The sequence below is a fragment of the Nyctibius grandis genome, chromosome 11 (genome assembly GCF_013368605.1).
Source record: "Nyctibius grandis isolate bNycGra1 chromosome 11, bNycGra1.pri, whole genome shotgun sequence".
Classification (NCBI taxonomy): Eukaryota; Metazoa; Chordata; class Aves; order Nyctibiiformes; family Nyctibiidae; genus Nyctibius; species Nyctibius grandis.
Window position 1 is genome coordinate 10557209 of NC_090668.1, and position 12208 is coordinate 10569416.

General features: G+C 37.7%; 1 protein-coding gene across 1 annotated transcript in view; it reads left to right on the top strand.

Annotated features, from left to right (window-relative positions):
* The window catches only part of APBA2 (amyloid beta precursor protein binding family A member 2), a 96598-nt gene that overhangs the window by 73424 nt on the left and 10966 nt on the right, over positions 1-12208 (top strand). The window contains exons 7-9 of the mRNA XM_068410401.1: positions 402-488; positions 7905-8090; positions 11498-11677. Of these exons, the coding sequence (XP_068266502.1) occupies positions 402-488; positions 7905-8090; positions 11498-11677 (453 nt within the window). The remainder of the gene's footprint in view (positions 1-401; positions 489-7904; positions 8091-11497; positions 11678-12208) is intronic.

Consider the following 12208-nt stretch of genomic DNA (forward strand, 5'->3'; position numbering starts at 1 on the left):
GGCAAGGGCTAAGCAGCTGATGGGGGGTAAGTCACTCTCTCAATTCTCCGACTTTCTCAATTCGGGTGCCTCAAGTTCTGAAGTGCATTGATGAGACAGTGGGGAGGAAACAGCCATACTCTTTCTCTTGTTCTAGCTAAAAATAGATAATTTTAGTACTTGAGCTGTCAGTCCCACGGGCTCCGAAAATTCACTCTTACCCACAAAATCAGTTTGCTTCACTCTTTCTATGCAATAAATGGATTCTTTGCATGTATTTAGAAACACCTTTGACTAGCCATCGTTGTAGTGGTTTAACAGTGTGATCGCCTCACATCACATTACGCTCGAAGCGATCAGTGAATTTGTCATTTTAAAGACAAAATTAAAATTCCCCTTGTAACAAAGCATCTGTCTTTTAGACTTCAGAGGGAGATTCCCAGGCTTTGACTGAAGTGGATCTGTTCATCTCCACACAGAGAATCAAAGTTTTAAATGCAGACACACAGGTAAGTTATGATTAAAACTCTTCAAGAATAATGTTGAGTTAGACTGTGCCCTTATGCTATCAGTGGGAAACTTTACTGAATTTGGATAAATTCACTGTTGTGAGAATATTCAGAAAGAGCAGTGTTAGGTCTGCTGTTGCTATAACACTTGCCATTTGCCAGTATAGTGATACTGGCACTAATTTTGCTTATTTGATGTATTGGAAAATGTCTGCATGTTACTGAGATCTATAATTCAATTTAGGAAAAGATTCAAAAGTCTTTCAGAATGCATGTACCCTGTTTCTCTGAAACGGCTTCAGTACCCAAATTTACGGTCTAACAGGGAAGTCATTTGCTGCTTTGACTAAGCTATTTGTATCTTGCCATTTTTAACATTTAACCTCCATTTTTTCCATAAATCACATCTGAGCTACCATCCTCTTTGCCTAAAGTAAATTATTAACTATTCATATTAAAGAAGCATCTGGACACCACAGCAATAATCAGCTTCATCTTCTAGGAATACATATTCAATAAGAGACTACCTTCATAAGAAGGATTTTTTTTAAGGAATTTACAATTAAATACATATAATTTATACATAGATCCCAATATTGAGTATAATAATCTCACAAGATCTCTGAGACACTGATCATACTTACAGAAAGTCTTCAGATTTTCCTTCTGATGAGAGCCTTTGAAAAGGGAAATTTTAGTGACCTTTTTTGCTTTAGTTTTCTGTAAAAAACTCCACTGTATGCAGCTAATAGTAGTTGAAAAATAATAAGATCTCAACTTACATTAAAGAACAAACCATTTAGAAAGTGCTTAGTTAAGCTAAGATACAGCCAAACTAGAAAATTCATCTGGTAGTGTTTGGAAAAATGGCTGGAGCGACCTTATGCTATCCTTTCAGTGATACTCTTCCAGAACTTAGGAAGGTAATATTTAGTCTTTCTTTTTTTTAGTAGCAGAACAGACCAAGGATTATAGGTAAGTTTAACTGTCAGAAAGATATCAAAGCAGACAAACGCTTTGTAGGCAGTTTGTGAATAGAGATGAGCAAGCGTCAGCACAGATTTGTCAAAAGTAAATCATGTCAAATTAGTCGTTTTCTTTTGTGGTGGGAAATATATTTGTCCATGGCACAGAAGCAGCACACATCACCTGTTTTCTTAAATAAAGGCTTTTATCTTACATAATATTTTCTAGATTATATGATCTAGATACAAGCAGGCTAAAAAAATTTCTGAGTGTGTACTTATTTCTGATATATTGCCATGTAGATGGCAATATAAAGAGATAAAGAGCAGAGGGAGACCCACAAGCATGTTTCTTTGATGTAGTACTGTTCAATATTTTCACAAACGACTTAGAAGATGGAAAGAGAAAATGGTTATTGAACTTGTATCTTGTGTATAAGATCAGAGTTCAGAAATGTCATGGCTAACCGAAGAAGCTGAAACTACAGCAGATATTTCAGTAAAGACAAATGTAGCACTCTACATTTAGGATTTTGTTTTGTTTTCAATGAGTGTATAATTTGTTTTTCTAACAATGCAAACCACGAGGCACCTACTTCTTCCTGAAATTTAAGAGCGCGTTACTATCTTTTAATGTGCGGGTAATGATAGTATCTCCAGGAAATAGATTATTTTTCTTTTAACATAAGCAGATGTCCTTAACATGCCACTAGAACTCCCAAGAGATGGAGCCAGATGAGGAGTAGAATATCCCGTCTCACATAGGCAGCAATATTTACAATCTGCCACCCATAAATCATCCTGATACTGCATTTCATCTATGATAACCAATACCACTATTCGTTATGGCTCAGCCTTTTTTTGACCTCATGGTAAACAGGCATCATCCAGAGAGTATATCATCAAAGCTTATGACTACTTTTTGCAGTAGCAGAAAATAAAATGCTAGTAATTATCAGTGTAAAGATGACTATAGACAATTACCAATAAATGAACAGCCACGGTTTATAGTTGGAATGTATGGCAGTAAATAGGTAAGTTCTCTTTGTTGAGTAAGGATGAGTCTTAGTGGAAGTCACTCTTTCCCTTCTTTAAATAGTTCAGCATTTCAGCTGAACGCCAGCCCTTTTAAAAATAAAAAAGGAAAGTCCTTTGAGGCAGACCATAAGCACTTTGTCAAAGTAACTGTCATCTTCTTTTCCTGATTCCCCTGAGATTTCTAGTGATACAAAATGCAATGCACTATAAGGAATGGTGTCTCGTATGAGCTGTTCAACTAGATGAAAACAGCAATATTGGAATTTATCACAATTACAAGCTCTCTGGCATTTGCCCTGGGTGTTTTGCCTTCCTGTTTTGTTTTTACAGTGGGTCCTTCAGAGAGCTGTAAGAGACTTATTCCCATGACTTTTTATGATTGCTGTTGGCATGCTTTTGCATTTTTTGGCTTGGTAATATTTTTCAGATCTAGTGAAGTTTCCTGACTGGTGTAATTACCATAGGTCTATTTCAACTGGTGTGGCAGCTGGCACAGACAATCTGTTCTTTCATGGCTTTATCAATTATGTAAAACCTATTTCTGCAGTGTGCCATCCATGTTTTAATCCATCTGTAGTGTGGTATAGCTCACATGAGGTAGCAGCTGATTTTAAATGTAAAATTCTCAGTTAAAAAATGACAGGAAGCAGGGTTCAAAATGCCGAGTAGTACCAGTGAGGTGTATTGCCACACTGGAACAGAGCCAGCTCTGGTGATTCTGTTGCCCTCAGCAACACTAGGAAATGGCACCCCTGCCACTTTTTCGTTGCTTATGCTTTTAGTTACTGAATACATTCAGCCCAAGTTGACCACCTGTTTAGTGTATGTGCTAGAAGCAAATTTAGGTTTGGTCACATGCCTGCTTCATATGAGAGCAATTCTTCCCTGACTGCTGCAGCTTTGTGGGCTTGCAATCAGGGCACAAAACCAGAAGAAATATCACAGCAGCCTCTCCCATCTTCTTGCTCATTCAGTGAAGAGAAGCTGGGAGTGAAGCAACTGGGAAAACTAGTAGAGAAAAAGATACAGAGGTCACAAATGTGTATGTGCAGAGCCTCTGGCAGATGACTGGTTCCATCAGATCTTCTGACTGGTTAGGCTAATTCACAGTCCCACAGGACTACATCACTTGAAAGCTTAGAAAACGCTTAGGTTTTCCTCCTTCAGGTGTTAGGGTTTCAAGAGGGACAACAAATGGGATTCTAAACGAGCTCCTTAGAAAGGAAGGGAGATTCTGAGAAAGGGGAATCTGGACAGGAAACTATACAACAGGGTTTTGAAAAGGCCAAGAGAGAGGCTGAATTTCTAAGGACACATATAGGGATAACGAGGATGGAATGGATGGGACTAGAAAAGGGTCCCTTTTCTAGGGAGGGAAAAGAATAGAGAAGCAGATGGGAAGAGATGGAGGGATTCATGGGAGAGTAACAAAAGAGGAGAGAGAGTGAAAGTAAGATAATGGTAATGGAAGATAGAGCAGAATGGAATATGGAGTGAGAAAGGAAAAAGTCAAGTCATGAGTTAAGTCAAAAGTAAAGACATATTAACAGTCACTATATATTATTTGCCTTATTCCTAATTGTAATTGCATTAGACAGGAAAGAGCTGGGAGGGAGTGAGGGAATGACTGCTTTCACCCCTACAAGGACAAAATACAAAAAAACCCAGAGTAACTTCTGCGTGATGGTAAGGACAGAAAGACTTTCTTGGCAGGAGAGGTTAAATGCATTCATTTTCCCAGTCCATTGACTCTTGTGCACACTGCATGTATGATGACACCCTTACAGAATACTTAGTGCAGACTGCTGAAAAGCAGTTATCTCTGCAGAGCTCCCAAGATCCTGCTGAGATGTCCATTATAAAACATTTTTCCATACTAACAGAAGTGCTATAAATCCTATTGAGCCCCTGCAACCCTTAGAGACACCCCCCAAACCATCCCTTAACCATCATCACTTTTCATAGTTCAGGGATAAACATAGAATATTTTATTTCAAGCCTGAGAAGAATCATTACAATAATTTTACAGGTAGTGATTCTCTGCAGTGAGACAGGTGGTTCTGAGAAACAATGTTTATATTTTTCTCTCTCTGTCAAGTTAAATTGCACTGAAATTCTTAAAACAATTACTGTTGTCGACTTGAGAAACAATCTTTCTCTCTTAGGCCTTAGAGATTTGTTCAACTAATGGTAAACTAATACCTAGCTGTTTATATAAAGGATGATGCTGCTGCTTATCTAAATGATGAAAGTCGTATATTATCTCATACCACATTATTGGTTTTTTTGGAAGATCAGATATTAAGGGAAACCCTGCCACGACAGACACAGCAAGGAGGGTATCTCAGTTGTCTAATATGATTGAGTTAGATGAAAACTGATCTCATGCTGCTCAGTGGGATATTCTGATACATGTCAAGAGCCACCAGCAAATAATTAAAAAAAAAAAAACGAACATGAAAAAACCAAAAGGCCTTCTTAGTTAAAAAAAGCAAAACAAAACAAACAACAAACCTGTAGTCATTTTTTCTTTCTTCACATTAGAAATATCCACATATGTGTCCAAGCAGATGCCAAAAGCCGCAGAGACAACCTCAGTCTTGGCCAAGAACCAAAGATACTTTACGCACCAGAAAGCAATTTACTGACATAAAACTAATAGAGATCACAAAGTAAAGCAAAATGAATTGATTCAATAATAAGTATTTTTTAATTCCAGTTCAGGCAGAATTTGGTGGATGTTTTTCGCTGTTCGGGTAGGCGGCGGGGAAGGAGTCATCCTCAACTAGTTTCATCAACAAAACTATTATGCTTCTGGTTGTTTCCAGTTTGAGCAATAAGTAAGTCTGGAAAACTGTCCAAACTGACCAACAACCCAGCAAGAAGGATTTTTCAGATGGGCCCTTTCTGTTTCTTAAAGAAGAGAACAGTTCATCTCTACAATGGCAATATATGTAAAGAAATTATAGAAAACAAAGCTAACAAAGCATGGTTTGGAGGCACTTTCTTGGTCTTTGTTTTGATAAAAAGCTTTATCTTAATTAAGTACTTAGCATAAGGTTTTAAAGTAAGCAGCATCCAGTTTAAGAAACCTACAAAAACTCAGCTTTCAATGTCCCCTTAAAAATAGGATTTGGACTCTTTTTTTCCCTTAAAACAAGGATGTTCAACCAATGGCAACAGATTGGATTCAGTACAGCACACCAGCCATGTCTGAGCACTGAATTAATTACCCTGGCAGCCTGATACTGAAATTACCTCTCATGAGCCTCCTGCAGTCTCCTCTTTGTCACCCAAGAAGTGCACATATCGCGTGACCATTGTAGCAGGACACAGGCATTTTACTCACATGATGGCAAAGTAGAGTCTGGCTTTGTTTGAAACTGAGAGGGAGCAAAGGCTGAATGCTCCAAGGACAGAAGATGAGCACCTCAAGTCAGACGGTGACATGTGGGCAGTAGTGGGGTGAGGAGGGACAGGACAGCCACGCAGTGAACTGCACCAGACAGTCCTTGAATGTCTCCTCAGGAGAAAACGTAAATCACCACTGCCTTAAAATACCATTTTATGGCTTCTATGGGTCCCTATAGCTAGGAGGCTTTTTCTAATCTTTTGTCTAAATTGTCAAAATATCAGCCAGATAAGCATTACGAACATAAGTTATATTACCTTTTTTCCTAGGAATTTCTCTTCCTCCGTAATTATACACAGACTTCAGTAACGGTGATTTTTTTCAAGGCACTTAAAGGAAGTACAGTCAATCAGATTACTTGATTGCATAAGCATTCCTAAAACTCTCATTTTAAACCTAAAAGGTTCTTACCATTATGGAATATCTTGCATAGTAAGACTCCTTTCTGTGAACTTAGAGAAGTTGTGGCTTTTTATTTTATATTTATTTTTATTTAAAAAAAAAACTAAAGGAGAAATCAGGTTGCTTAATCAGTATCTTGAATAAAACCTGTATAAAGGTACAAATAATTGTCTAAAACATTAGTGTAAACAAGTATATCATTCTGTTTGTCTTTGCAGTCCTGAATGTATCAAAATCCTTTGATATTCATTATCCCTGTAGCAATGCCACATGCATTGTTTTATTAAAATAACATTATTTTACATATAGAAACCTTTTAATGAAAATGAGACTGCTAGCTGTTGAGCCACATTAATTTATTCATACTTAATGCTTAGTTCAGAAATAATAAAACTTACTACAAGTTCATACTTAGTGGTGCACAGAAACTGTTATAAAATGTCCTTGAAGGCTCTTCCTTCTAGGACCTTATTGCTCTTTTATGTAAGAAGCAATTGATAGAAGCCTGAACTGAAGATGGAAACAAAAGATAAAGTAGTAGTATCTGAAACAAAAGAAGTTTAGTGACAACATATCCTTCTCTGACTACAAATACACGCTCAGTTTTCAGTTGTCCGAGGCAACTCAATACTTAGTCAAAGCCACTGAATAATAATATATTCCTGTAAGAAAAACATTTGTAAGTAGTAGGTTGGGATTTCCCTGCTAATAGCAGAAAGTAAAATAAGCGTTTAAAAGGCTAAAGTAATTAAAAGGATGCAGAGCTCAGGGATTTGAGAGAGAGGCAGGAACTTTCAAGACTTTATATTTAGTAGTCTTCACAGTGTTCTTAAGAAATGTTCATTGGGATGAAGCTTGGACAGGTTTCCACTTAAAATCATTCTCACAGGCAGTGGCTCTTCTGAGTTGAGTTCCCAGCACAACCGAATTGGCAGCCTAATAACATTGACTGGAACAGGATTTTGACTGTGAGCCCAGACACTAGACCAGTTCCCTCCAAACTGATCCGAGATATGTAGGTAGCCAGAAAAAGTATTAAAAATTCTGCCTACAGAGAAGGTGAAATACTGCCTTCATAGCTCCTTACAAGGAAAGTAAGTATCTCTTTGATGTGTATGAGAAAATGTTACCTGAGATATTATTGCTATATAATACAGCAATATCTTATTAGAACATAATTTTTAAAAAATCAGGAAATTATAACATTTTCTCATATACCCGACTTCCCTAAAACTTGTTCTGTCATAGTGAAATGCACCTGCTTTTTTCAGCAAAACCAATGTAAAAGGGAAACATAATTTTCCAACACCATGAAAATGTTTATAAAACATCAGTATAGATCTTCATTATTGCTTCCCATAGCAACCATGTGCTCAGGCAACACTTCCACTGAAGCCAATTTCTTGAACAGTCACTATGTCTTCAGTTAGAGTTCGGGCCCATTGACTGCGTAGGGAATGGCAGATCTGGGCCCGGAGAAAGTGCATCTCTAGGTTTTGTCATTCTCAAGCAACAGGCCATCAAGGAGAGGGAAGATGCAGCATTTGTAGAATAGCAGCAGGCGTGAAGAATGACTCTATTTCTCTTTGCTTTATGTAGGAAACAATGATGGATCACGCGCTGCGCACAATCTCGTATATTGCCGATATTGGTAACATTGTGGTTTTAATGGCGCGACGCCGCATGCCAAGATCAGCTTCTCAAGACTGTATTGAAACAACACCTGGTGCCCAGGAAGGAAAAAAGCAGTACAAAATGATATGCCACGTCTTTGAATCGGAGGATGTAAGTAAATGGAATTAAATTTATTTATCATTTAGAGAATCTCTGAAATTATGTCTAGTTTCTTGAATGAATTTTTGTTGTCAATAATCTTTTCTGATTGAAGCTACAGGTAATCTGTGGAAACATTAGCCAGTTGTTTGTCCATATTCATCTCTCTTTTCTGTCTCCACAAATTCATGTCTCCTCCTCAGTCCCAAAATACCCACTGTGTCTCTTGTTATATAATAATTTGTGTGCTTTCAACAGTGCTTCCCCAAATGCTTTAGTACCTAATCATTTGGAGTTGTCTGGAAGTCGACAGCCATTCGTGGCCAAAATTAATTTATGGGATATCAAATTGATCATTCATCCGAGACTGGATCCTTTAGTTCAGCAGGTTAGCACACAATGACACACAAGCCTCCAGACACTTGGCAATGAGGTGGAACTGTTCTAGACCTCTTTTAAGCTGAGAACATCTACCAGCTTGGTGGGCCTGGCACAATGTTGCCATCTACCCAGTCCTTACTCCCTTATAACTTACTTACCTGTAGTTGGTATACGTACTCCCAAACGTGCAACGTGATCCTTTGATGTTTAAGAACACCTTCAGCTGTTTATTTTTCCATTCTCTTTTTTCATCCCTAGCAAAGATTATGAATTAGAATTTTTATATAAATGCAACAGAGCTAAGAAAGTTTAGTTCTCTATAGAAATGTTTCTTCACAGCCAGAAGAGTTTAGCAATTCTTAAGTAAAAGGCTAGGAAGAACTCACTCTCACTGCTCTCTCAGAACATCTATACAACAGAAAGCATCATTTCAGTCATTTTATGCCATAAGATACTCTGAGATCTAATACCATATTAGGCCTAAACCACGTTTTTTTTAACGTTCCATTTAAAAAGGAGTGACTACTTCAGAATTTAGGTTCTCTTTTGCACTTACATCAGAAATACCAAAAGATGAAAGAACTTGGAGCCATTCTCAAAATAGGATTGCAGAAGTAGCTGTTGCAAAAGAGTTCTGTACGTCTCTGCTGCATCCTGCCTCACCCCTGTGAAAAGTGCTGGCGTGCCATGCTCTTACCTTGTGTGGCAAAGGAAGATAACCTTGCTTTACTGCTACCGTACGTCCAGGTTTGTTTTAGTAGTGAAATAGATACTTGGGTCTGAAGTGGCAGACCAGGGGACTTCAACCTAAAACATTTAGGGAAAAAAATACCAAGCTAAGAAAACAGAAAAAGGGAAATCTGTTGTCTGTTTTTAACTTGACAGTTGAGATACAGGTATAAGTAATAGGCAGTAGTAAACATTTCTGACCATTGTTATATGGGAACAGCTTTAGATATGATTTGTCATATGAATTAAAAAAGAATTGAGTTCTTTGGTTCGGACAGTCATAACTCACCAGTTGCATATTTTTTGAGCTAAGCAATCATTTTCATTATTTTGAAGCAATTAAGCCTATGAAAGAGAAATAGCATTGGCTGAAGGTTAGAGTGCTAGACTAGGATTGTTCTCAGACCTAGTATCTCAGCTCTGCCACTGCTTTGCTGGGGTGACCTTTTCAAGCAACTTAATCACATTATCTCTTAAGTTGTACATAACACTGAAGATTTTCATAAACATTCATAAAAACTTCAAGATATAGATGAAATTAAGATGTGAGAACTGGCTGTTACTAGCAGGAATAGAATATGACATCTAGATGTGTTTGTTTTGAGAATGTAGAATGGAGGTGAAAGCAAAGGACTAACTACAGAGAAAGCAATGGCATTGGAGATGGAAAAAACAAGTCAATAAGGACTGGAGATAAACTTTAATAATGGAATGATATAAAAATGTTCTTGATGCCTCCTGTACTACTGTACTACTACAAACCTCTTGGTATATTGATAAGATTTGAAAAGATGTTTTAAAATATGAAGGAAGAGTTTGTGACTGGCTAGGCTATTGTGTCTTGATTTTCTGAAATCATTATCCAGTCAAGCAGATTGGTGCTTTTGTGTGCTGCAGCAAAAGTGAAATAAAAAGACCACCTTTTAGCATCAAAGAAAACACCGTGTAGCTGATTGGTAGATTGCAAGAAGATTTAGATCTACAATGTTATCCAGAAAACCCTACGCATTCGTAATGCATTTAGCATGTACCTACTGTCTAAGAAAGTGTGCTGCATTTCCAGAATAGTTTTATAGGTTTGATTAGTAATATTTTTAGGGAGTTATGTTGTCAGATGCAATTAACTCCTCCTCAGATCACTGGGAGTTACTGTCATCCCCTGATGACAGAATACGATACCTGAAAACCACAAATATACAAAACTCAATGTGGCATTCTCCTGTGAGCTGCAGTAAACTCAGAATAGGAAAATAAAAAAATGTCAAGTGTAGAAAAATTAACCGATTCCTTTCACTTAGTTCTACCTGTGTTTCTCTGTGTTCCAGTGCCATCTAGTGGAACAAGAAAGTAATTTTTATGGCAGTTCAGTAATCCTTTAATTAGCTGACTTTTGCAGTGTGCTGAATGTGCAAAGTTGTTAGTATCATCACCAGTTTCTGTAGATTTCTTTCTAATGTCTATATGCTTCTGACACATCCAAATACCGGTCACTGTAATGTTTCATTAATTGTACTCACTGTACGGCCCACTGTAATGGGAAGTCACCTTTTATTGCGTACTGTAGTAAAATATATGCGCAGATAAGTGCTCCAAAAATTAATAAAGACACAGGATTTTGAAGATAACAAGCTATAATCATGGCCCTGGCTGCATTCTTGAAAGCATCCCTGACATTGCTAGTCAAGGTATTAATGGGAGTAGCTATTGTAGATGTGCAGTGGGTAAGCAGGGCTATTACTGGTTTGCTGGGAATATGAGACAGGTATCATGGCAGTAATAGGAGAGCAGATGGTTTTGTTGAAGCAGTGTTTTCAGTCCTATAAAACCAAGGTGGAGAAGCAGCAGGTGACACGACAACCAAAATCATCAGTGCATTACGTGTCTGTGAAAGCATGTGCAAGCAGAGCATCCGTTCTCTCTTCACTCCTGCAAATATACCGTGATGAGAAGCAGGGTTTGTGAGAGTCTTTTGTGTAAGCTCTGTTCCATATTGGTACAAAGCCGGTACTCTCCAGCATTTATTGGAACGAGTACATAAATAGCATATGGCTGCTTGCTACTGCGGCGTACTGATGAAAGGAGAGCAGCAGGGGTTTTAAATGGAGTTTGCAATTTGATTTTGGATGTAATGGATTCTTTCTGTACAACTGACCTTAAAGTGACTTTATATCCATACTAATGTAGCAACTTTGCACGATCCTTTATTTCGACTCTGTCTTAAAATCCAACCTCTCTCTTGTTTCTTATGGTTTCAGTGGTAAACTGTTCATCAGTCCTTTCTCTGAGCTGTGTTTTGTTCTACATTCTAGGCACAGCTGATAGCTCAGTCAATTGGTCAGGCTTTCAGTGTGGCTTACCAAGAGTTTTTAAGAGCCAATGGAATTAACCCAGAGGATCTCAGTCAGAAAGAATATAGTGACATCATCAATACCCAAGAGATGTACAATGATGATCTCATACACTTTTCCAATTCAGAAAACTGCAAAGAGGTAAAGTAGTTTTGGAATTTCATTTCAGATTGATCCATTTTTTCAGAGGAATGTAGTTCTCATGGAAATATCTTTTGGCATTTTAAGGATGACTTTACATCTCAAGATGTGTTGCTTCTTCAACACTGTGCTACTAAAAGCAGCTTTATAATTTTATAGAATTTTTTCTTTTCCTTTTCAGGGTCTTTCTGCTTCCATTGATCAGAACAGTAATAAAGTACATTTACATCTGACATAGATAAGCTCTGTGCTATTCACAGTACACAGCGTAAGATGTTTTTATGTTTTACCAATGTATTGATAAAGAAAGAGATGACAGTCCCTTTTAATGCACATTGTGATTTCTTACTTAATAGATGCAAGGACCACGAGTCCAGGATGCTGTGGCACTGAGCAGGCCAAGTTTTCTTCCCCTATTAGAACGCCAGCAAAACTGCCACATGAAATGGAGTTTCACACTCATAATGCATGAAAAGGCAAGAATCTCCCTTGCGTGCCCCGAATTACATAAGTGTGACTATTTAAATTTGA